The sequence below is a fragment of the Podarcis raffonei genome, chromosome 15 (assembly GCF_027172205.1).
Source record: "Podarcis raffonei isolate rPodRaf1 chromosome 15, rPodRaf1.pri, whole genome shotgun sequence".
NCBI classification, from domain to species: domain Eukaryota; kingdom Metazoa; phylum Chordata; class Lepidosauria; order Squamata; family Lacertidae; genus Podarcis; species Podarcis raffonei.
Window position 1 is genome coordinate 5,287,846 of NC_070616.1, and position 25,786 is coordinate 5,313,631.

Below are 25,786 nucleotides of genomic sequence, written 5' to 3' on the forward strand. Positions count from 1 at the left end.
TCCTGGCTTCTGGGATTCAGATTTTTTTTTATTGTTTTCCTCTTCCAAAAACTAGGTGCGTCTTATGGTCTGGTGCGTCTTATAGAGCACGAAATACAGTACACACACACACACAGCACACAAGGAAAAATGGACAGGGAGGGAAGAGGAAATTCATCACTAAAAAAGAAGGCACAGATCATGAAATGTGCGTGTGCTAATCTATATGTATAGACCAGGGGTAGGGAATCTCAGGCCCGGGGACAAAATGTGATTCTCCAAACCTCTTCATCCAGCTTTCGGGACTCTCCTCAGCACCCCACCCCTCCTTCCCATGATCGGTCCTGCTAGAAATACAGTGCATCTCACCTTAGTAAGGAAGACTGTTATGGTGTTCACACATTATGTTAACCGAGTGTACAATCTGTGTATACAGATAGTTGAGCTGCACAAACTTGCAACCATTCACATGGAACATTCAACAAATGGACAGTCAATGCTCCTGGGCACACAACAGTTGAGTCTGCACAAATCAACACGTGTGTACTCTTTCTCATAAATGCTTGTACATGTGTGGAAACAGCTTGTACTTGTGTTCAGTGTAACAGGTGAACATGCCTTATGTGTGCAGATGACCTGTTTGTGCCCATGATCTTCCTCACAATACAAATGAAAAATTTAAAACTATCTAACACTACCCATTTTTATGCCATTTAGCAGCAACAACACTACCCCTAATTTACATTTACCTGGCAACCTAGGAATTAAAAAAAAATAACAGCTCTAACCAGAATGCTTACCATATTTTATTTTCAGTATCAATTTAAAACTGCTCACATTAAAAACCACTACTCAACACTTACTACTAGTAGTATCAGTACTGCTGCCACTTAACATTAATTTTCCCACCAAATCTTTATTCGAAGTTTTCTCTAACCTCTATGCTTGCAGTCTAGGAGCCCCATCCTTGACCTGCTCTCATAATGAAGAAGGCTGTTATTGCGATCTTCAGGGTAGGGTGGCGGTGGCGGCGGCGGAGAGGGGCCTAAGCCCTTGCAAATCTCTTGAGTATTGGACATACATGTATGAGGAGCATTTTGTCTCCTTGATAAGCTTCTCCAGAGGAGTCTGAAGAGCCTTCCGGAGCTAGGGTTATCATGCACCTTTAGGCCAAGAGCTGGCTAATCAAAGGAGGAGGAATTGCAATCTCATGCCTTTGTAATCAGTGGACCTCTGATAGACAAGTGCGGAGAGGTGGAGGATGCTATTATCCATTGAATCATAGCTGGGGGAGGACCGATAAGGCCACTCAACAGCCCTTTGCCAAAGACCCCTTTGTTCTCATCAAAGGCCACAGGGCTCTCCCTATCTTCCAGTTGCCAGAGAGCTTCATTCCCAAAGCTTCATTCCCTGTCATTCATTCATTCCCTGTCAGTCATGCACTGGGCTCCAGTGCCCAGCAAGCTTGTCAGCAAATTTGGGCGCTTTCGGTGACCGTGGCCAACTCTTTCTCCTTTCGAACAGCTCCTTGGGGGCCACCAACTCCCTGAAACAAAGCCAAACGGTGCAATATTAAGAGATTTCTATTCAATGATGTTGCTTAAAATGTAGAATTGTGGTGATGTGGATTAGTTGCAGCAGGAGTATTGTCTGGTTATGAATCAATCTTGTCTTTCTTATATTTGACTTCTTTCTGTTGGGATTTGTAAACAGCTTGGCTTTTTGAAGCAATGAAATACAAAGCCGTCTGCTAAACAAACCTTGCACCAGCTCCCTTGGGAACAAGCCGCTCTGTGTTATATCAGTGGGGCTTCCCGATGGGACCTCTGGACTGGATTCATATGGGCCTCATGTGGCCTGCCAGCACTCAGGATCATGGGTTGGGAAGCAGGTGGTTGGTTGCTCATATACACTCGCATATTACAGCCATAGATCATCTGCACATATAGATTAAAAGGCTATTGACTGCCCTCAGCGATGACATGGTTGGGCTCAAGGAAGAAGCAGCAGCTCTAGAAGCCTGATATATTTATTTCAGACCCTTGCAGCCCACCTTGAAGGTTGCAGGTTCAACCCTCAGTATCTCCAGGTAGGACTAGGAAAAGGACTCTGTCTGAAACCATGGGGAAGAGCTGCTGCCAGTCAGAGTAGACAGTACTGAGCTAGAAGGATGAGGAGCAGTTCCCAAGGCAGAAAAACGTTTTATTTCATTATCCCGCCCCCAATTCATATAACGCTTGATAGAAGTTAAACCCCAACAGAGTTTACAAAAGCAACATTATTGCTTAGACAAGCTGCTTAGGAAACTGAGGTAATTTTAGTCTGGTTTTAGTGTTTTAACTTTTAAAGTGTTTTAAAGTATGGTTGTTACCGATTTCACTGTTTTATCTTTTGTAAACCACTTCAAGGTGTGTGTGTTTTAACTATCAAGTTGTGTATACAATTTTATGAAAAAAATAAATAGGCAGGAAAATGTCAAGTAAGGCCAGAAGCCTCTTTTGCTCTCCTATTAATCCTCTGCTGCCCTACTGTTGCCTCATGAGCAGTATCCAATCAGAGGAGCTCCTTAAGAATTTGGGCGGCAGTTCTGTCCAGTCAGATGCATTGTGCCTTCCATTTTATTTGCCTCGACCAATGAGAGGCTCACTTTCATTCCGTGGGGTGGTGGTGGTGGGTTTTGGGCCTACCTCTTATTTTTCAGCAGTCAAGCTCAGCAGCAGCCAGGCTTCTTCTTAGTCTTCTCAGTAAGTGGAAGTTAGAGAAAATATTATATGTACTGCTAGGTGTTGTTTATTATTCTGCTAAAATAAAGGGTGGGGGGTAAGGGCTGGAGGCAGAAGGTATGAAAAGTGCTAGACTTGCATTATGTCCTTCCTGGATTTTTACACACACACACACACACACACACACGATTGTTCCTAACCCTAACCCTGTGGAAAGCCATCTAATTAGACTTTAATTTGATTTTGACGTGTTTTTAGGAGGTAATTTAATTATTGTTTGATTTCATACTAATGTTGTATATTTGATGTTAGCCACCCTGAGCCCGGCTTAGGCCGGGGAGGGTGGGAATAAATAAACGTTGTTTATTATTATTATTATTAAGCAAACCTGGTTATATAGATAGATAGATAGATAGATAGATAGATAGATAGATAGATAAAGATATTACCGGTATATATTATTCTTTAGTCATTTACTGGTGGTTAAAATCAGTGCATTTCCTATATTTTTTATTACTTTTCATTGAACCATATTAAATCTCAAGTACATAATGCAATTGCACCAAGTAATTAACGCACACACGTTGGAATGGCCTGTAATATGCATATATTAATATTTTGCCACATAGGAAAGCTATCCGTTCAGTTTCAAAGAGGTACAGATTCAAAATGACACCCAATTGTATCCAAACATCGATGAAAACCTGCTCCTTGATCTCAGGAACCAACAGGCAGAATTTGTTTAAGACCAGCACATAGGGTTTGTGGGGTTATTTTTCTGGGGGGACAGACAAAGTTGTTGACTTTTTTTTAGTTTTGCCCAAAATTGTTGAGTTTTTGAGCTATTTTTAATGAAATCTACACTACCAACATGGGCTGCCCTACGTCCAGATTTTCATGGATGTTCCAGCGATTTTTGGGAAGTTCCGGACGTATGGCAACACTGCTAGCACAATTTTGAAAGGTTCAGCCCACCATCTTGATTCCTTATAGCCTTCCGCCTCTCTGCTTCTTCAGAGCACCCAGTTTTCTGCTTCCCATTCTTGCACAGCTCATATTCCCTTCTACTATGACGTGTCCCCACCTGCAGATTTACCCCTGTTATTGTCAGCATTTAACGCCTGAACTTTCCTCTTCAAGCAGTTGTGATGCCTGTGAACATCCTGTGCCATTGCTGTAGCTAAGGCCAATGGAGGGAATTTGGGGGGGGGCAGGGGGAGAGAAGCAGCTTGCTTGTGGCAATGAGCTGCTTTTGAGGGGGTGCCTGAGTGGGATTTTCGACCCTCTCAGTAATTCTGGGTTGTGATTTTCTGTGAGGAAAAAAAAAGGATTAACAAGATTTTTGCAAACGGCTTTGGCTAAAAATCTACCAGTGGAATAATAAAAATAAAAATCTCTTGCACACATTCAGGCCATGTGTGTGAGTTGTTTCCTCTCTCTCCCAAGTATAAAGTATTTTTAGCCACCGAGCCATTTGGGGACTTTCTGGATCGATGGCCTGATTTACAACTAAATCTGCCGGTTATTACGGGGATTAGTTTGCCCAGTGCGTAGATTAGTCAGAGTGTGAAATTGCACACACATTAAGCCTGTCTCAGCCTATGGGAGGTGTCAAAGGGAGTTTGATCCTTGGCTGGGTTAGTGTTTGTGTGTGTGCGTGTGTGTGCGAGTATCAGAGGGAGGGGGAATTTTGATGCAGTAATCGGTGTTACTGGATGAACCTCGGAAGAGAGGAAGCTGCCTTATACTGAGTCAGACACTTGGTTTATCTAGCTCTGCATTATTTAAACCAGGTGTGGGGAACACTATTTCAGCCCAAGGGCCATGTTCCTTTCTGGGAACCTCCTGAGGGCCACATCCCAGTAGTGGATGGGGACAGAGGCAAAAGTGGGTGGAGCAATGAATGCAAATTTTAATCTTTGTATAGTAAGAACATAAGAAGAGCCTGTCGGATCAGGCCAGGGGCATAGCTGTCAACTTTCTGATTTGAAAATAAGGGATCAGCAGCCTCAAAAATAAGGGATCAGCAGCCTCACCTGTCCTGGGGACAGTCTACGGGATATCTAACAATCCGGGATAGCAGCGGGAAATGGCACTGGAATAAGGGAATTTCCTGCAAAAAAAGGGAAGGTTGACAGCTATGGCCAGGGGCCCATCTGGTCCATTATCCTGCTCTCACACTGGCCATTACTATTTTACTGTTTTACTATGACTATTATTTATTAAATTTGTATACTGCCCTTCGTCCAAAGATCTCAGGGTGGTTCACAGCATACAAATACAGACTAAAACCATAAAGTACATAGTAAAAACAAGAACAAAACAAACCAATAACCATGCTCCCACAAACACATTTAACATAGACTGTTAATCAGCCGAAGTTCTGGTTAAAAAGGAAAACTTCTTTTCCTGGCACCCAAGGTTGTATAATGAAGGTGCCAGCCGAACCTACATGGGGAGAGCATTCCACAAGTGGGGAGCTGCTGCAGAAAAGGCCCTCCAGAAGTCTCATGGAGGAGGTACACGAAGAAGGGCCTCTGATGATAATTGCAGCATTTGGGTTGTCCTATATCCATAGTTCCATAGTTTAACCATGTGCTGTGCTTTCTTTTATGTGTCCTGAATCCTCCAACATTAAGCCTCATTCAATGCTCACAACTTCTAGTGTTAGGAGAGAGGGAGAAAGACTTTTCTTTATCCACTTCTCCAGACTAGTTTCTACACACAGGCCCCTCTTATCCATATGTGCAAGGGACATCGTCAGAGTTCAAGGACACATTCAGGCAAAAACATTTAGGGTGCAAAACCAAGCCATTGAGAGGTGGCCTGAGGTGAGTTCGAAGGACGAGACAGAGAATGTGGGGTGCGAGATGCTGTGTGGTTTTTAATTGTATTCTTGTGACTTCTTCATTGTATTCTATTGTATTGCAATCTGCATGCCATAGAATTTAAATTGTAATGTGATAAAATATAATCAAAGAAATAGAAGAAGCAATAAAAATAGAATTAAAACCAATATACATATTTAATGTGATAGATGCACTCTGTCCCCCGTCTTCAATCACAAATCCGCAGACCACCTGAATGAAGCTTGCAGGCCTGATATGCATGATACTGTGATTCTGTATTTCTCCAAGATGTGTGCTAGTGGGATTTTGCATGAGCAAACAAACAAACAAATAGCATGCTTCAAATAACCATTGGAAAAGGAAGTTGCCTGGTGTATCACTGCATGTGTATTAAGGGTTAAAAACACGTGGAGTGAGAAACACTGGTGTTGATGATGTCATCAGTTGGGGACAGGCCCTGTCCCTTTCTCCCAGTAGGCACTGAACTTCTGTGGGGTGGTGGTGGATTTTGGGCCTACCTTGGGAAACCTTGCAAGATGAGAAGCCCATGGTGCAAATTAGCACCCAAACAAGATCCTCTGCAGGGGTGGCCCACCCATAAGGTGAGGTGAAGCCATTTGCCTCAGGCAGCAGATCCAACCCCTTCCCTGCCCCCACAGTTGCACCTCTGCCAGCCCTGAGGGTGCAGTTGAGCTGGTAGAGCAGGTGAAACAGCAGGAGTCAGGCGAGGGCATGGATCTGTGTGGGTGCGGCATTGTGGGTGCGGGGGCACATCTAAACGTTTTGCCTACAGCGTCAAAATGTCCTGGGCCGGCCTTGATCCTCTGGGTCCAAAAGGAAATGGTGGGGCCATTTCTTCTACAATTCCTTCTCCTCCCTTTCACCAAATAGCAGACTGTTTAGTGCTGTGGTCTTAACCATTTAGCCTCTTGGGCTTGCAGATCAGAAGGTTGGCGGTTCGAATCCCCATGACAGAGTGAGCTCCCGTTGCTCGGTTGCAGCTCCTGCCAACCTAGCACCCCCCCCCCAAAAAAAGTGCAAGTAGATAAATAGGGAAGGTAAACGGCGTTTCTGAGCGTTGCTCTGGTTTCAGTGTTCCGTTGCGCCAGAAGCGGCTTAGTCATGCTGGTCACATGACCCGGGAAAACTCTGCAGACAAAACGTTGGCTCCCTCGGCCAGTAAAGCGAGATGAGCGCCACAACCCCAGAGTCAACTGTGACTGGACTTAACTGTCTGCGGTCCTTTACTATTCTTGTGGAGTGGGAGCCCCCGTCAGATTTATATTGATAAAATAAACTGTTAAGTCAGTTTGTTTGTTTATTCATTTATATCCCACCTTTCCTCCAAGGCACTGAAGTTGGTATGTGTAGTTATTTCCCTCCTGTTTTAGTCACACAACAGTCCTGTGAGGTAAGTTAGGTTAAGAAGCATAAACGGACTCAAGGTCACCCACATAAATTTCATGGCTGAGTAGGGATTTGAACCCTGGTTTCCCAGGTCCTAGTCCGATACTCTAACCACTGTACCACACTGACTTAGTATGTTCTCCCCCCCCCCCCCCAATTCAGTGCTTGATTCTGCTTTTCTGTTCTCAGGACTTGGCGCGTCTAGGGGCTTTAGATAGTTCACACATGGGAGAGACCATCTTCTTCCATATCCTGTTGGCTTCCCCCCTCGCGCTCCTAAGATATTGTAAAAATCCTCTGCTTCCGCCAGTTAAGCTCGGATCACCTCGCCCTTAATGTTTCACAGCTGCTAACTTTGTCTTTTAAGAGGAAACATTTGGACATATACAGTCGTGATGAGGCGAGGGGAACCAATATCACCTCATGGTGAATGCAGAAAAAGGTTGTTCTTCAATCTGGCCAGAAACATGGGATAATTTCAGCAGCTCCTGGCCTGGTTTAAAAAAAAAAAAAAGACAGGAGGGCTGTGTGTGCAAAGATCCAAACTTTAGGACTAGCTTTACCATTAGGCAGAGTGAAGCAGTCGCCTCCGACAGCTGATCAATAGCAAGCTGATTTTACGCTTGTTATTGATTGTTTTCCCCCTGGTTGATTCTGGTGTTTTAATGCGCCTATAATTACTACGAAACTTAGGTGGGTGGCGACAATATCAGAAAATAATCTAACTACTTAAACTATCAAACAAACAAATGGCAAATGTTCAATGAAAGTACAGTAAGTGTAAAATGATGCACACCGGGGTAAAACAATCCTAATTTTCAGATAAGGTAATGGAGTAAGAACTGGTGGTGACTAACCAGCAGCAGTGGATGAATTTGTTAATTTTGCTTCCCTCACTTTCTCATTTTACACTCTTAAGCAATCTGCATTAAAAACAATTCTAATGAAAATTAATCAGTATTTCACTGCAAATTTCTCCTAAAGACTGTCTCTCCTGTTACGAATCAATCTGGACCCTGCAATCATCATCTGAGGCCTTCTTTTGCCCCATCCCCTAGAGGTCTGGAGGGTGGCAACACAAGAATGGGCCTTTCCTGCAGTGACTCCCTATTTATGGAATGCTCTCCCCAGGGAGGCCCACCTGAAGCCTTCTATTACACATGTTAAGGCACCAGGCAAAAGCGTTTCTCTATAAACAGGCCTTTGGCTGATTAAATATGTTTGTGGGAGGGAAGGGTTATTGGTTATGTTGTGAACTGCCCTGTGATCTTTGGATGAAGGGCAGTATACAACTTAATTAATTAAATAAAATACTAAATAATTTTTATATGCAGTTCTGACTAATGAGCCCATCTTTGGAAATAATTTCCCCATATATAATGCATTTTTATATGCTATATTCACTTAGATATGATGCTTTTGCGCATACTTTCCTTAATATATACATATTTGTAGACATAGGTTGGGGATCTGAATTTGGATAATTTGAACTTGCAAATTTTGGATAAATGTGAATTTTGAAGGGTGGCTGTTCACATATTGTTTTGGAAGGTGTGTTATTTGATAGATTCAGCTTTAAATGCACACTGAATTGAAATTATCTTCTATTTCTACTGGCCAGGAATGAGACCTTGGGGTAATTGTGGTGTCTTGTTGAAAACACAGACCCGGAATATGGGCTGCTATGAGCAAATGTGTGCTCCATGTTATGGATCATTAGGAAAGCGATTGAAAATATAATTGCTTTTGGTGGGATTCGACTCTCCTTGAGTCTCTGTTGGTGGGATACCTTTGTTCAAATTTATGATACTGCACAAGCAAACATTTGGAATGCAATGTGGCTATACTTCTGGCTGCCATATCTCACAAAGGATATTGTAGAGCTGGAAAAGGTGCAGAGAAGGGCCGCCAAAAGGATCTGGGGGCTGAGCTGATTCTCCTAGGAGGAAAGCTTACAATGTCTGGGGCTTTTTAGTTTAGAAATAAAGTGATTAAGGGCAGGGGGTTATTTGTTTGCTTGTTTATTGAATTTATATCCTGCTCTTCTTCCCAAAGGAGCTCATGGCAGCAAACAAGTAATAAAACAACAAAAATAACTTTAGAAACATCTTCAGAAACCTTTTTTTAAAAAACAAAACTCTTTAAAATCTTTAAAAACATCTTAGAAACAATTCCAATACAGATGTAGACTGAGAAAAATCTCATCTTAAAGAGACTCATTGAAAGAGGAATATATGTGTGTGTGTGTTTATTATATATATAATTGTCCAGTAGCACCTTAGATACCAACTAAGTTTGTTCTTAGTTGGTCTCTAAGGTGCTACTGGGCATTTAAAATTTTTTATATATATATTTCGACTGCATCAGACCAACACGGCTACCTACCTGAAAGAGGAATGTCATCCATAGGCACCAAAAATAAAACAGAGACAGCACCTGTCTAATATTCAAGGGGAGGGATATGGTAAGAGGTGTAGATTTTCTCTCATAATACCAGAACTCATAGACATCCAAGCTGAATGTTGGCAAATTCAAGACAGAGCAAATTAAGGTCCATTATGAGTGATAAGTCAGGCAATGTGCTTTGAAACTTGTAAATAAACCAATCAGGTTATTTTGCACGTATAAAACTTGGGCATCTCAAAGCAGGATTTCCCCCTCTGTAGTGCTTTTTAACACTTTAATATATATTTTTGTCTTACAGAGGTAACCATTTAAAAGTCTCTTACCTTGTGGCATTTCCTTCTGAGAGATATATGGCTTGCTCCATCAATCCAGGTATTTCATAATGTTTCTAAAAACTTGCCTGTGTTACCCTGCTTTTAATGTTATGCAAAGTCATGTCTTATCAAAGAAAACTGCCTTATACTGAGTCAGACAGTTAGTCTATCTAGCTCAGTATTGTCTGCACTGAATGGCAGCAGCTCTCCAGGGTTTCAGACGGGATTCTCTCCCAGCTCTTCCAGAAGATGTTGGGGATTGAACCTGGGACCTTCTGCAAGCAAAGCAGATGCTCTACCTATATTGCCCCTAAAAACAATTATTTATGCCCTCTTGGTTCTGGATGAATGGTGGGACCACAGAAAGCTGCCTCATACTGAGCCAACCCATTAGTCCACCTAGCTCAGTATGGCTTAACACAGACTGGCAGCAGCTCTCCAGGGTTTCAGCCAGGAGTCTCTCACAGCCGTACCTGGAGATGCTGGGGATAGAAACAGACTTTCTGCAAGCAAAGCAGATGCTCTAGCACTGAGCTACACATCTTACCTGTTGATTTAATATGGTTGGCTTTTCCTTTTGCATTATGCATTTTAGCAGAATGCTTTGCCCTGCCTTGGTTGTCATTTTTGATTTAAGGATGGCATAAAAATATTTTAAGTAACTACTACTACAAAAATGACCCCCCCTGCCCTCCCCCTGCAACTGCCCCCTGAAGTAGTGCAAGTTGCTTGACTGCCTCATTCGACCGCAGGCGTGCATCGGATCCTTTCTAGGATTTCCCACATGCTGTGAATTTGAACTTCAGGTTGCCTTTGCAAAGCAACCTTTCTTTGCCATCTTCTCTCTCTCTCTCTCTGTGCAAGTGAATGACCCCCCTCCACCCCCCACTCCAGCGCTGCCACCCAAAATGATTTAAGGGCAGTACATGGGCGTGTTTATTACAGAAACCAGGGAAAGGGTAGCAAAGCCGTATTTCACGTTCGCTCAGGAAACGTGAGCTCGGCTTTATTAGAAAGCTCCCACTTTATCCCAAAGAGTGATCTACAGCCAAGCCCGGGTTAAATGAGACAATTTGGTGTTTGAACTCCATAGGGGGGCGGCCAGTTGCTACAACTTGGAAAAGGGCTTTTAAAAGCCTGCGTTCGCAGAAGGTCTTTCAGGGGTTTCTTGCGTGAGGCTGAACGTTTGCAGTAGAGGGGATGTCTGTTTCATTGTGGTGCGGTAGTTAAAGTGTTGGGAAGATCTGGGTTCAAATCCCCACTCATTGGGTGGCCTTGGGCCAATCACTCTTTTTCTTTGTGTTGCTCAAACGGTTGTTGAGAATGAAAAATTATTAATTCTCATTTATATGAATTCTTGCCTATTAATATTTTGCATGCACCCCTCTCTGTACTGCTTTTGAAGCCAATGGTCAGGGATGATGGGATTTGGAGTCCAACAAAGTTTGGAGGGGCACCACTGGCTACCTACTAGGTAGGAATGTAGAAAGCGGCCTTTTTATACTCAGTCCTCACGGTTCCAAATCAAGGGCTGATTTAAACAGGCACATAGAAATCATAGAATTGTAGAGTTGGAAGGGACCCGGAGGGTCAACTAGGTCTAACCCCTTGCAATGTAGGAAATATGCAGTGGTCCCATACAGGGATTGAACCTGCAACATTTGCATCACCAGCACCATGTTCCAACCAATTGAGCTAGAGAAGACACACATGGGAAGCTGCCTTTTACTGAGTCAGACGATTGGTGCACTTAGCCCAGTGTTGTCTTCACTGAGTGGCAGCTGCACTTCAGCCCTACCTGTGCTGCTGCCACGGATTGAACCTGGGACCTTTTGCATGCCAGGCAGGTGTCCTGCCACCCTTTGACATCTCATCAGGAGAAGAATTTTTCCCAGCTCCATGAACTGAGATAAAAGAATCTCAGTGGGGATTTATCCCAGGACCTTCCGAAGACAGAGTGTGTGCTCTGCTGCAGTGCTATGGCCCCGTGAGATGCTATGAACCTCTCCCCGACCCCAAATTGCACAGTGTTTTCTCCTCAGACAGAAGATGCTCAGGTATTGTCGTATTCTATAAATTTCCCCTTTCTGACAGCAGCAAAAGTCTTGGTTCAAAGGGGCACTTAAAAAAAGAAGAAGCGGGAATTTCCCCGTGGCTGCGTGGTGATGATTCTTTAAAACAGAGAGCGAGGGAGAGAGATTTAATGCTTGCCAGCCCTTGCATACTTCCCCCAAAGCTGCTTCTGAGAATTTAGAACAATTTAGACCTAACTGAGGGCGATGACGGGAGTTTTGCCTCCCTTGGATACAAGAACTTTGTCCCCGGAGGGTGCTGCCTGGAGCGGGAGCGGAGGAGGAGGAAGCATCGGGTTTTGACAATCCCTCCTGTATGTGTTAATCTGGATTGTGATTGAACTTTTGGAACTGACCTTGGCATGAACTGTGTTAAAAAATCCGTGCTGGAGTGGACTGGCTTAACCTCACTGGTTCCACTTGCTCACGAGGTCCGCAGCCTTGCTTGGTCCAATCCATTCCCTGACATATACAGTGGTACCTCGCAAGACGAATGCCTCGGAAGACGAAAAACTCGCAAGACGAAAGAGTTTTTCGTTTTTTGAGTTGCTTCGCAAGACGATTTTCCCTATGGGCTTGCTTCACAAGACGAAAACGTCTTGCGAGTTTGTTTCCTTTTTCTTAAAACCGTTTGAAGAGGTGCAGTTGCGACTGACCGTGCTTCGCAAGACGAAAAACCGCGCAAGACGAAAAGACTCGCGGAACGAATTAATTTCGTCTTGCGAGGCACCACTGTATTTGGAGGAAATGCAAGGGATTGTCAAAAAAGGCAGGTAGGTCTGCTGTGTTACATACAAATGACAACATAAGGCCAAGCCCAAAGATTATTGCTTTTGGCTTGAATTACTTTTTTTGGGGGGGGGGGTGAAAGATCACAGGGGTGAAAACAGGGATGAAAAACGGCCTTTCTGTCCTCCTAACCTTACCTTTTCTCTCTCTGCAGCCACCAGCTGAATTACAGCAGCACCACTAAGCCTGGTGGTCACCATTTTTCCCCTTCCCCAACTATCCCCTCTGTGTCATTGGGCAGAAAGGGGAGGCAAATGGAGACTTCTTTCTCCGCATTCTCTTGTCATTCCTTGCAATTTTGGAGAGGGCAAGAGCCTGGGATAGCCCTGTCAGCAGAGCATGACACTCTTAATCTCCGAATCGTGGATTCGAGCCCTTCATCAGGCAAAAAATTCATGCATTGGGGGTTGGACTAGATGGACACACCAGTCTCTTCCAACTCTACAGTTCTATGTTTCTATGTCAGGGGTGGAGAGCCTCGGCCGTGGGTCCTGACTGTGGCCCTCTGGTTCTCTCTGGACCTCTGCCTTCTCCCCAGGTCACACCACTCACCAACCTGCTTCGTATCCTCCTTGGGTGTTTTTGCCTGGCTGGAATGTCTCCTTGAATTCTGATAATGCCTCTCACATGTCTGGATGTAGGATAGAGTAGGGTGTGTCTAGAAACTAGGTGGCATTTACATTTGTTGTGCCACTCATTTTTGCCTTTGTCCACCTCTAGCATGTGGCACTTGGGAGGTTGCCCAGAAGAAAAAGTGGTCCTTGGGCTGATAACAGTTCCTTATCTGGCCTGAGTGGCTAGGCAGCAGCTGTGAGAAGAAGGGCCAAAGGCCTCTGGAGGAGCTTAGCAGTGCCCCCATCCTGCAGTATGATTAATGATAGGGGCCCGATAATGCCAACAGTGATGCTCATATATTTATGAATCACTGGTGATGGGGACGCTTCCTGACTGGAAAGACCAGGGATTCCTGCAGATAGACTAGAAACCCAACATCCTCTGATGGCCAAGTTAATCCTACTCCTTCTGCAGCTGTATCAGGAACAACTCATTTATCCAGCCACATGCAGAGCCAGGGCTGAATTACCCCCAGACACTCAGCAGAGGCTTTTTAAAAAAGAGGCAAAGACAGAGCAGGGCATCATCCAGGGTGGTGGCAGCCAGATCTCTCTTCTATGGGTGGTGAGTTCTTTGAGCTCCGGGGAGACTATGCAATTCTTTTGTGTGTGTTCCATGAAGTGTTCTCTCGCCACGTGTTGTTTGGGAGTGACTGATGCCGATTTTGATGGGGGCTATTCCTGGAGAAAATACGCAGAGATTAAAGAGACTCTGAGAATTTCCCATTTATTTGCATGGTTGCGATTTTGAAAGAAAGGGAAAGAGATTGGGGATACAACAAAAATTTTGGAAACTCAAAATTTTAGTGGTTTCTTATGTAGACGCATAGACAATTCTTTTTCTCACCACCTGGGACATGGTAAACCTATAGTGCTGAGCCAAAGAGCAAATGTGATTATTATTTTTAAAAAAGATTTTTATTTTATTTTTCACAAAAGAAGAAAAAAAGAGGCCAATTTCCCATCCGCTACAAAGCTGAGGAAGCGTTAAAAGATTTGTGGTTTAGGATGCGTTTCCTTTTCGCTGTGTGACTCAAGATGCCTTGTCCTTTCATCATGTGAAGTAGGCAAATATATTTTGAATCCTGGAAGAACCTTACCTACCTTTATAAGTCTCTGTTAAAAACACAGAATGAAACGAAAAGGACCTTGTAGAGATATTGAGACTTAAGAGGAGCTTGCAGGGCCACTGAGAGGCAGGTACAGGGAATACCAGGCCCACAGATTCTGAAGTTCCATTTTTAAAAGAGCAAGTCTCTAGCCCCGCTAGAAAGAAAGTTCCGAAGGAAAATATGAAGGTTTCTTTCTATGCAACTTTTGTGTGATGAAACAGCTTGGCTGCTCCTGCCTGCCTGTTTTTTCTATAGCCAATAAGTGAAGTCAGAGTTCTGCTTGGCAAGTGAGCTCTTTGGACACCAGGCTGCAGCAACTGCTGGGGTCCTAAAGAGCTGCTGTTTTCCCTTCCCCTTTAGTGCACTTCTCTTACTTCTGCCTCATTTTTTAGGTCCATATAATTTTTGTTGTTTGCCTTTCCTCTAGCAACCAGGATGCATCATTTCTGGGGTGGGTTCATCTGAGATGCCATAGAAGTTACTCTCTGCGGATACTACTGCATAGTAAATGTGTATGGATGTTAAAGAAGGCCCCCCCCCCAGCAAATGAAAAATGTGAAAACTTTGCAAAGAGGCTTAGGCTCAGGCACTCATTAAGAATTCACTGTATAGTTAACTTAGAATGCAGTGGTACTACTCAGAAGTAAATCTCTTTGTGTTTAATGGGATTTACTTCCAGGTATGCGGGCATCTGGCTATTGGCCACTTGCGACCAGGTGAAGATGCCTGGGTGCCAGAATGTTGCCTGACATCTCCACCATCTGGAGTTGTGTGCCTGGGGATCCTTGGATCTTGGCTGTTTTCACACACTAGCAACACATCTTGTAGAATTCTATCCATTTTATTTTATCTGCACAATCAGAATGAATGATTCTGGCCCCAAAATGGCCACTAGGCATTCTGTTTTAGCGACTGTAAACCTGGCGCCTAGCTTATATATCTGAGTTTCTAACACTGGGCAGTTGGCCGTGACCAGGGATGCTGTGCCACAGGTGGTACAGAGCTGGAAGCAGAAGGGCTGTAACTCTGGGACAGAGCACCTGCCTTGCATGTAGAAGTTCCCAGGTTCAATCCCTGGCAGCCTCTCCAGGGAGGGCTGGGAAAGGCTTCCTGCCTGAAATTCTGGCAAGCTGCTGCTAGTCTGTGTGGACAGTGCTGGGCTAGATTCACCAATGATCTGACTCTGTATAAAGCAACTTTATAGATTCTTTGTAGCCCACAGCCTCCACCTACACCACCGAAATGACCTCGGCACAAAAATATAAACAAGATCCTTTCACCACAGAGATTTATTTAAGATCACATGCATTTTTGGATAAGATAGGAGGAGTTCCAAGGAACAATGTTATAATAGTTCAACGAGAAGGATTTCCCACTGGAGTTAATCAGATGAAGTACGTTTCTAAAATACATGGAATCATCAGAGATCATCCTTCCCAAGGACAAAAGAAAAGAGAAGATACTTCCTTTGCTTGTAATACTCCTGGTATCAATTTAAAATCTTGCCGGGGAGGAGGGATGAAGAAACAAGATCAGTATTGCAAAGAAACCAGTGTCCCCTTTGGAGCTTGTCCTCCAATATATCCCCTTCCAGTAATCAATCTGTCACCGTTTCATACATTTGCAAAGTGTTGCATGCTGACAGCCTCAATTTATATGGGCCTCATTCTTCAGAATTATGACGCCATTTCCCAAATAGGGGTAGCAGCTTTAATTGTTACAAAATGAAGGCTAGCAGTAGATTCAGGTTTAGAGACGCGAGTCTCCTTTTGACAAGGGTAGGTAACCCTGTGGCTCTCCGGACATTGCAGGACTACAACTCCCATCATCCCTGATCACTGACTGTGCTGGCTGGGGCAGATGGAAGTTAAAGTCCCGCAACAGCTGCTGGGCCACAGATGTTTCCCTCATCTGAGGTTTACGGATGATGCGCGGAGTGGGGAAGCAGATTATGGTTACAAGAACATAAAAGTTGCTTAAAATACTTATTCGAAACAGCCATTTCCCTGTACTAGAAAAGCCATTAGGATTAAAAGAGGAGAGTCTCGTTTATATATTGCACGGTGCAGCAAATCAGAAATTTGTTCATACAGTTCTGGAAGTGCGGAAAGCGGACGTGGCGTTGGTTAGGGTGACAAGAACCACCCAGCATTGGAGCCAGCCACTGGGGTGAACGCACATCAAGAGTTTATCCGGTGCATCATATCGTTGGCCTGCAGGATTATTGTTATTTTGCTTCAGGAACGCCGGGAGTTGTTTACGGGAAGCCTGTCGGGAAGAGGCTCAATGGCTGGCTCTCGTTGGTCGGGAGAGGCGACCGGTATCCGTCGAAGGTGCGTGGAATGCTTCCGCTGGTGGAGCCCGAGCTATTGCTGAGCGTCTCGATGCTTCCTTCTCGCTGTAGCTCTGTAGTGGGGAGAGAAAAGGCGGCACCACTCTGGTCAGTGCTTCAGGTAAAAAGAGAGAGGACAGACATTAGAAGGCCATGGAGGGGCTTACGAGGGTGTGTGTAACTGGGCTTGGTTGGGCTTGGTTTACATTCGCCTGTCGGGTACAAGGTAGGTTTGTGTGTGGTGTGTCCCCTCCCCCATTTTAGGAGATATGAATAACTTCAAACACTCCCCCCCCCGCTACCTCTCATGGCCAGTCCAGGTTTATTTGTACATTTGTTACATTTATATTCCTCCAAGGAGTTGAAGTGTGCATGGTTCTCCCTTCTCTGCTTTATTCCTACAAAAGCTGAAGAGGCCAGAGACCATCTTGGCTGTGAGTCCTGGGAGATCTGCTCCCTTCCTTGCAGGCTTTTCCCACCTGACGTGGGAGGGTGGGGCCTGGACTGACTCCAACTACAAAAGGTGAGGTTGCTGAACAGACTCTTAGGCCGGGGTGTTTGGGTTTCTTTGTTGAGCGCTGCTGGCTTTTTTGTATTTGTATTTTAGATTTTGTTGTGATTTATGTGGGAATTGTTCAGTTTGGTTTTGTATTTTTTAATGATTTGTTTATCGATTTTGACTACTTTTGCTATGTTGTGGTTATGTATTTGTTTCATGTTGTAAGCCGCCTTGAGCATGGTTTGAACTATGGAAAGGCAGCGTACAGATAAAATTACGCATGCGTGTATGTATATCCTTATTCTCCCATGAGTTCAGGGATTGCAAAACTGCAGTGTAGCCCTGCAATGAGTAGCATATTCCGCACTAATGCTGGTCTTATCCTGTCTGATTTGGCTCCTTTTATCTCCCCCTCGCGCACAGCTGGCTCTGGTTAAACATCTCGCGTCACTCCACGGGTAGGGAGACGGAATGTGGGCAACAGCTCCGCCCAAACATTGCTTTTTTGGCTTCTGAACTCCTTACAAGGTTCCCTGTCTCTTCCTTTAAAGAAAAAAAAACAACCCCAACAACCTAGTATTGATTTTCATGCCAATGTTGCATTTTTTTTTCTTTTTTAACAGAAAGAAGGAAAAAGCAAGGTTGGGAACAGGGAAGCAGATGTTAATATTTGCTGAATCCTTCTTGTCTGTGAAGATGGATGAGTGACCTGCTTGCCAAAGCAGAGAGAAGCTTTTTGGGGTGAGGAAGAGGTGATCTGAGGGGCAGCGGAAGCTGGTCTATTAGGGCAAATGGGGCAGTGCCTGCCCTCAGCCAGCCCCTTCTTCCTGCCTTCTTTCTTACAACCAGCCCAGGGGATGGCACTGGCTGAAACTTCCCTTAGTCTTGGTTTTGCCCTTCTATGGAGGACATGGACAAAGCTATATCTAGTTGGCTCCGCCTGCCATCGGCACTTGCTTCCCCCATCTCTGGCTCCACCTACTGTTGGCCTCCCAGTCTCCTGCCTTACCAGTCCTAAAGGGCACCAGCTGCCACTGCTGAAGGGCAGAAATGTTAGGATACATTTCAGGGGATAAAGCAGTAGCTCAGTAGCAGAGCTTCAGCCCCCTTCCTTAAGATGACACATGGAAAGCCCCAAGTTCATCCCTGGCGTTTCCAGGTTGGGCTCAGAAAGGCTCTGGTCTGAAACCACAGAGGTCATAGAATTAGATGAGGACATCTGGTCTAACCCACTCATGGCAAGAACCTTGCAATGACAGCCTGCCTGCAGGGTGGCCCTTCAACCGTTGCTTCATCCCTCCAGAGGACAGTGCACCACCTCCTGAGGCAGCCTGCTTTGCTGTCAAACTGCTTTCATTGGTAGGAAGTTTCTCCTAATGCACGGGTAGCGTTGGACTATAAGTCCCATGAGTCCCAGCCAGCATGGTAGTTGGGAAGGGATGATGGGAGCCGCGGTCCGAATATTTACCCAAAGACTGCTTCTCTGCCATTTCCAGTCACAACTTCTAGTCTTGCCCCCTGGCACAAGAAAGAGCCATTTTTCTCCATCTGCTGTGTGGCAGCCCCTCCGATACTTGGAGCCTGCTGTTGTGTTTCCCCTTGTCCTTCTCTACGCCAGGCTAAATAGGTCCACCTCTTCCAACCATTTTTCTTCTTGGTTTTGAGACACCCCCCCCTCATTCTCCTGGTCCCTCCTCCTTTGGGCACACTCACCAGTGCCCTTGTTAAACTGTGCTTCCCAGAATGAGCATGGGACTCCTGATCCACCCACCCCAGCACTGAAGGTGCCAACAGTGCCCCACCTACATGTCAGGGCTAGAGCACCTGTAACCCCCCAGACATTGTTGGACATTGACTCCCACTGGCCCTAGACAGCATGGTCAATGGCCAGGCTCTCACAGGATGTTGTGATGGCCACCAACTTGGAAAAAGCGGGTGAGACAAATTCATGGTGGATAAGACTATCAGTGTCTGCTAGCCATTGTGGCTGTATATTACCTCCAGTGTCAGAGGCGATACTGGTTGCTGTGAATCACAAGGGGGAGGGTTGCTATTGCATTCCAGTTCTGCTTGAGGGCTTCCCATTGGGGCACTTGGTTGGCCATTGTGAGAACAGGATGGTGGACTAGATGGGCCTTTGGCCTGATCCAGCTGCAGGCTAAGTTCCAATGATGGGAGCTGTAGTCCAGCAACATCTGGAGGGCAGCAGGTTCCCCACCAGTAATCCAGGAAGCTCACAAGTTGTGATAGCCACCATCTGCTGGGAACCCTCAGAAGCAGCTTCCCATCTTTCTGCCCTTCTTATTCCAACATTGTGTGTCAGGCTGCCTCTTGCGTTGAGGATCCCTCCACGTTTGCCCTGGCTAAATACCCTTTGCCTTTTCTGTTCAACAGCTGGTGTGCATGCCTCTCCCTCAACCTCTTTTGACCTGTTTCCTCCCACAGTTCTGTAGATGACAAGCTTAATTCCCCGCCCCCAGTTAAGTATTTTTGGCACAGGCAGATCAATACCAAGAGCTCTTAGTAACTGCCACGGGACACCCAACCAAAGCAAGAAAGCGTGAAAAAGAGACATTTAAAGAGAGAGAGAGAGAACAACCATCCCACCTCCACTTTCAAGGTGAGAATGATTGTGAACGGCAGCACCAGCGCAGTGGAAGCCTCATCAGCCCAAGAGCAACCAGTTAAGCGGTCGGTGCAGCAGAAGTTTGACATGCTTGAAACTCAGAGTTGAACCAAATATTGGGGAAACACAAGGGACAGTCAAGGAGGCAGGAAGTTAAATATTCTGAGCAGGCGGTTAAAGAAAGCTAAGTGCAAATATATATAGGTGAAGAGTTCCCGCAAGAAATTTTCTCCAGTCAAAATTCATTGCACCTGACTCTAAATTCTCACCAGGTGAAATCAGCCGACAAATCACGATGGACTGTCCTACCACATAATGAGATGGGAATCTCATTCAGTCCAGTCTCAGGGCAGCAGACTGGACTGTACCACTTTTGACTGGCAGGTGGGAGAATCATGTTTGCGAGTAACAGCAGCACATCTGCTGCTATGATAGGCAGGGTGAGTTTGGGTGATGGTGGTGGTGGTGGTACAAATACCCTCCAGGGATTGGGGGTTCATCTAGGACCAGGGAGGCACAGGTTGGGCTCCTCAGTCAGCCATGAAACTCACTGGCTGACGTGGAGTTAATCACTGTCTTTCTCAGCCTAGCTACAGATTCTTGAATCTGTTCTCACAGGATGGCTTTGAAAGGATATTAAGAGAAGGGTGGAAGAGAAGGCTATTGATGAGACATCATCATGAGAGGTCTGCTGTAGAGGGGCTGCTTTCCCTCCTGGGGAACATTCTGGGGGCCGCTTGCCAGTAATTGGTGGGGCCTGAGGCTGGATCCATAACTGTGACACTTATTTTTCACAGCAGGCTACATTCCAAGCCATGCTAAAGCCAGAGGTTTTACATCCTACCGTGCTGTCCTCCTTTAAAGAACAGGAGAGACCAGTGCCAATCACCATGCGCCTATCGCCCGCCTTACATGTGCAGTAGCTACATTGTAGCCCTGAACATATCCCAAAAGTTGGACTACCAGAAGCCCATAGGACCCTCAGAACCAGAAAGAGATGGGGAAGGAGAGAGCGAGCGGTTGAAGAGATTGGGAACATCCACCTGGAGTCGTTCTAGGTACAGCGGAACTTGCCTGCATCGCCTCTCTGGAAATTATTGAAGTGGGATGGCGATACTTACCTTACTTTGAAGGGCATCTTTTGACTTCGTGGATGGAAGAGAGCACTGGATGTGGCTGGATGTTTGCGTTTTTGTTTTAAAAAACAGGAATTACCTTCTCAACCTTACAGGTGGTCCTGCTACATTTGGGCTGAGGTGTTTGGGAGTGGTTGCGTTTGGATGCGGCGATGGTTGCAGTGCCTGTTCTGTGGATAAACAGAGTGCTGTGTTCATTTGGAGGGGGGGACTGTGACATTTTTTCTAAAGAAACCCCAAAGCAGTAAAGATGTTTAGAGAAGGTGAAATTTGCTGCAAGTTTGGAGATTTGGTTATTTGTCATTAAGGAGTGGGACTTGGAATATTGAGTTTGCTCTGTGATAAATAAATATTTGCAGCCCTAATAAGAGCTGGTGTGGTATAGCGGTGTGTCAGACTAGTCCAGGGGTGACCAACCTTTTTGGATTACTGGGCGCATTTTGAATTTTGAGGGAGCGCCGAGGATGCTGCTCACAAAATGGTTGCCACAGAGAGCATGGCATAACACAAAAGTAGAGAGACAACAATCCCTGACAACCTTATGCTTATCATGGAAGGTCAGCTATGCCTGTTGGTCCTGATTATAGAGTTGTACACACAAATGCAGTTGCTGTCAAATAACTGGGAGCATTCCTCAGTGCCAGGGGAAATGTACAAGGTACACCATTCTCATTTTACAAAAATTGCTTAACTTTTTAAAAATGAAAGCTCAGAGTCTGGGGCATCTGGGTTGGTGACCCAGCCTACAGAGACTGGTGTTCAAATCCTCACTCGACTGTTGGAGCTCCCTGGGTGACATTGGGCTAGTCACTGTCTCTGAGTTTGACATACTTACAGGGTTGTTGTAAGGATAAAATGGGGAGTGGGGAAGCACCAGGTATACCAGCTTGAGTAAGCACCTTAGAAGAAAGATGGGCTACAACAGCAGCAGCAGCAGCAACAACAACAGCAGCAGCAACATTAATATTTTAGGCATTTATATCCCCCTTTCAAAGCACTTCATCTAGGCTGGGGTGGGGAAGCTTTTTCAGCCTGAAGGTCACATTCCTTTCTGGGCAGCTACCCAGAGTTCCCATGCCATTGGTGGATGGGGCCAGGTGCAAAATTGGGTGGAGCGATGAGTAAATTTTACAGTGGGCTAGTTTCTACGCATGCTCCTCTCTCGCGACCCTCCACCCAGGCAAGCAAGAGGCATTGAGTTAAAATAGACATCTCAGCCAGGCAAAGAAGCACAGAGAGGGTGCAGGAGGGCTAGTGAGGGATGTGGCTTGCAGAGATGGTGTGGGGTATGGGGAGAGTCTCGAGGGCCAGACAGAAAGGCTTGGAGGACCATGTTTGGTTTCTGGACCTGAAGCTCATTGGTGGTGTTGAGGGGACCAGGTTGGAGAAGATTGGTAGAAAATGCCTAGTTAGCTGGAAGAAGGTAGAAAATACCTAGTTAGTCTGACATACTATAAGGCCAGGGATGAGGGACCTGTGGCTCCAGATGTTCTCAGGCTCCATTCTCAATGGCCAGCAGTCAGGGATTATCATTATTTTACCAATTTATACAATGACAGTTGCAGTCCAGCAAAATCCGTAGAGCCAGAAGTTCTGCATCCCTGTACTAAGCCAACCCCTGTGTCCTTGCATTAGTCTTCCTGGGTAAGTGGAGAAAAAACCTTAAATTGGCGGCTGGGACAGAGTCTGAGAACAGCTGGATATAACGAATTTTCATTCGCCTTTGCTTTTAGGATCTTCTTGGAGTTGCCATCAGTCATTATCTTTTGTCTGACTGAGACCCAGAAGCCATCAAAGGACTCCACGGAAATCTTAAAAGGAAAGAAGGTCCCGGCTGGCTTTGCTTAAACCTGAAACCATTTTTATACGGGACATTAATCCGGGGCCTGCTCAGAAACTCTATGTAGTCCTCCGTTGCCTGGAACACTCATAAATTGTTCTGCCTCTCTCCACTTTCTCTCTCCCCCCTTTCCGTCTTTCTCTCTTTCTCTCTCAACTGTGGAATCTGCTCTCTGGTGTATTAGCCCTCCTAATGGTTTTTCCTTTCTCTCGCTTTCCCTGACAGAAGGAATTGCTGAGCAGAAGATTCAGGAAATATCCTACTTGGGAATGAAGAGGGAGGATACTGGGGGACAGGGAGAAAGGGACTTGCTCCAAAAGCTGTTCCACCCACCCTGCCAGGGTTGCACCGTTTCCTGCAGAGGCGCAGGGTGGACGAAATGATACAATGACAGTCGGGGCCGATGTGTTGGCGGCGGGGGAAGCAGAGCGGCGGCAGGCACAACTTCGGATCCCAGGATTCTCCTTCCTCCTCTCCACCTGTCACGACGCATTAGGCTCAAGCGTGCCCGGCTTGCCGAAGGAGTGACCCCAGACTGAATGGGAGAGCGCTGGTGGAAAGAACTAATTGTAGCCTCGTTTTCACACGTCAGTCACTTTTCACAGCGCTGGGCTTTCTGAAGCTCGACTAATGTTCCTCCCCCCCTTCAAATCCCAGTGCTGAATTACGCTGAGATGCACCCTGACGATGGCGTTTCTAAAAGGAACAAGACCTCCAATGGTGGCAGGAGTGGGGACAATGGGAAGTGGCGCCTGCTGGCCTGGTGAGCTTATCCACCCGTCCACCCTGCTCTTCCTAGAAGTTCAGGTCATTCATTCGAGTCGCATACTGCCCTGTGCACAAGCCTTAGGGTGGCTTATGGCTAAATCAGATAAGATTAAAAGAATACATCCCACACCCTTAAATTAACAACACAACTCATAACAAACCACCAAACTGCGATTTACTCATCTAACTAAGCCATTTGTCCAATTAGGTTTCCTGCAAATTCCAGCTGGAAAGTGTGTCTTAACCAGTCACCTTAAACTATGAAGAAGTGGGGTCAGGCATACCTCAGTAGGGAGTGAGTTTCACAGGCAAGGAACCACCACTGAAAAGTCCCTTCCTTGGCGCCTTAAACCATGCTTACTTGAGTATAAGGACAGCCAAGAGGGCCTCATCTCTCAACACACTGGCAGGTTGATACGAGATTATCGGAGGAAAGGTTCAGGGGAATCTTTAAGGAAATCCATAACTCCCTGATTTCTGCCCCTCCCTGTGATTTTAGACAAATTATGTCCCTCCTATAGCCTTCTAAAACATTAATTGAGGAAGCCAAGGCACCATCCGACTCCACGCTTACTCAAATACTCAACTCAGGGTAGAGTGAATTGATTCATCCTCACAGCAGCCCTATAAACAGAATACTTTGTTAAGTCCATCCACAAAGACTAGAAACTTTAGTTTTTCTCTCCTGAAACAGAATAAAGTGGTACCTTGGCTTAAGAACAGCTTAGTTTATGAACAACTTGGATTAAGAACACCGCAAACCTGGGAGTAGGTGTTTTGGTTTGTGAACTTTGCCTTGGAAGCAGAACATGTTTCACTTCCTGTTGAGTGTTTTCCATTTGTAAATTGAGTCCCCTGCTGCTTTGGGAAAGCACGCCTTGGTTTAAGAACGCTTTAAGAACGGACTTCCGGAACGGATTAAGTTCGTAAACCAAGGTACTACTGTAGATGAGACTCTCACAGAACACCAAAGGCTGCAGCCAATGTCAAATCCTTCATTGGTTTGTGTGGGAACAATCACATAATTATGGGATGCACAAAAGCCCGCATGAATACAGAAGCAAGGAGCAGGTTTGTCACCAAATTTTGGCTGACTTGTATCTCAGATACAACATTTAAAAAACATTTTGCACACCACTGAGTATCAATGCTCCGTTAAGATAAATGAGCCATGTATGGAGAAGCAAGGAAGCCATACAGTTTGACAGATATCCAAATAGACCACAACAGGGATTTCAGATGAGAGAGTTTTCCACCCATCCCCCTTCCTTTGACAAAAATAGATTTAGTTCAGGATTTATTTATTTTTTAAAGGCTTTTGTGGTTTTCCCCCCCTTTTTGTTAACAGAGCACTGATGACTTGGTCTGTCAAAGCTTTAGTCTTCAGCCCTTTGGAACTTCTCCAAGTTTGACTCGGCACAATTTCTGGAAGGTTAAAAGTACACTAGATAAAGGAGCAAGTGTTTTAGAGAAACAATTCCCTCCACAATAGGCACGATAATCCCATTTATGTCGCTATGTGCTTTGGGGGAAAGGGAGTTGTTTCCTGCTTCTCAGCGTTTACATCGCACATCTCTTTGCACAATCGGCAGAACCCTTTAACGTGGGCAACATCAGACCTGGAGGAAAATGCAGCCCACTATGTGGCCCTCAAGACCCTCCCTGGACCCCATCGTGGCCCTGCTCCGTGTCCTTGAGAGTTTCTGCCTGATGGCCTGAGTCCTTGGACTGGGATCAGGCCTGTGACTCACATTGGTTGCTCTGGCCACTTTTGCTACTGATCTGTGTCCCCCACCTACACGTTACTCTTGAGTCAGCCACTGGGCTGACAAAGGTTCCCCACCCCCTGCCCTGCAGACCTAAACCAGAAATGGGAATCTGTGGCCCTTCAACTCCCATAACCCCTAGGCAGTATATCCCATGGGTGCAGTGGCCCAACTACCTCTCAGGACCACAGGTTTGCCATCCCTGCCCATAACAGTTGGGAAGCAGGGCCTATCGGGGACTATTTCCTCTCTTTTAAGATCTCCAGTCTGCTTTGAAATCCTTGCGATTCTGCTGCTGAAAGATGTTGGGAATAAGAAAAGATCCTTTCAATGGGAGTGTTATGGAACAGTCCCGACCCCCCGAGGTGTGTTTCCCCCATACCTTATTGCCTGTTTTTAAGCAACTACCGGTACTTAAGACAGTGTAATTTCAGCTTCTCTTGGCATTAAGTGATCTATATGCATGCACACCAGTATATCAATGCAAGAAATAAATGACAATGAAAAGTTAAGTGAGATTATTGTTAATAATTTATAAATTAGTTCTGGGCAAG

The 25,786-nt window shown here is 45.5% G+C and overlaps 1 protein-coding gene and 1 long non-coding RNA gene across 7 annotated transcripts in view; one reads left to right on the forward strand and one right to left on the reverse strand.

Annotated features, from left to right (window-relative positions):
• The first annotated feature begins 2,639 nt into the window (after positions 1-2,639).
• Positions 2,640-25,203, forward strand: LOC128402477 (uncharacterized). 2 transcript variants are annotated; one of them, XR_008327708.1, is made up of 8 exons: positions 2,643-2,723; positions 9,663-9,736; positions 16,507-16,718; positions 17,005-17,848; positions 19,542-19,728; positions 20,536-20,780; positions 22,592-23,461; positions 24,815-25,203. It is a non-coding gene; the product is annotated as an uncharacterized LOC128402477 (long non-coding RNA). The 2 variants fall into 2 exon arrangements; XR_008327707.1 differs by lacking the exons at positions 20,536-20,780; positions 22,592-23,461; positions 24,815-25,203 and having other exon boundaries at positions 2,640-2,723; positions 19,542-20,044.
• BCAS3 (BCAS3 microtubule associated cell migration factor) overlaps positions 15,537-25,786 on the reverse strand; it is a 459,527-nt gene continuing 449,277 nt past the window's right edge. For 3 of the 5 annotated variants that reach the window (XM_053366622.1, XM_053366620.1, XM_053366618.1), the window contains one exon: positions 15,537-16,671. In XM_053366622.1, coding sequence (XP_053222597.1) covers positions 16,523-16,671 — 149 coding nt within the window. In that variant the 3' untranslated portion in view covers positions 15,537-16,522. Of the gene's footprint in view, positions 16,672-20,937; positions 21,029-25,786 lie in introns of all 5 variants that reach the window. The other 2 variants (XM_053366619.1, XM_053366621.1) reach the window with 2 other exon arrangements.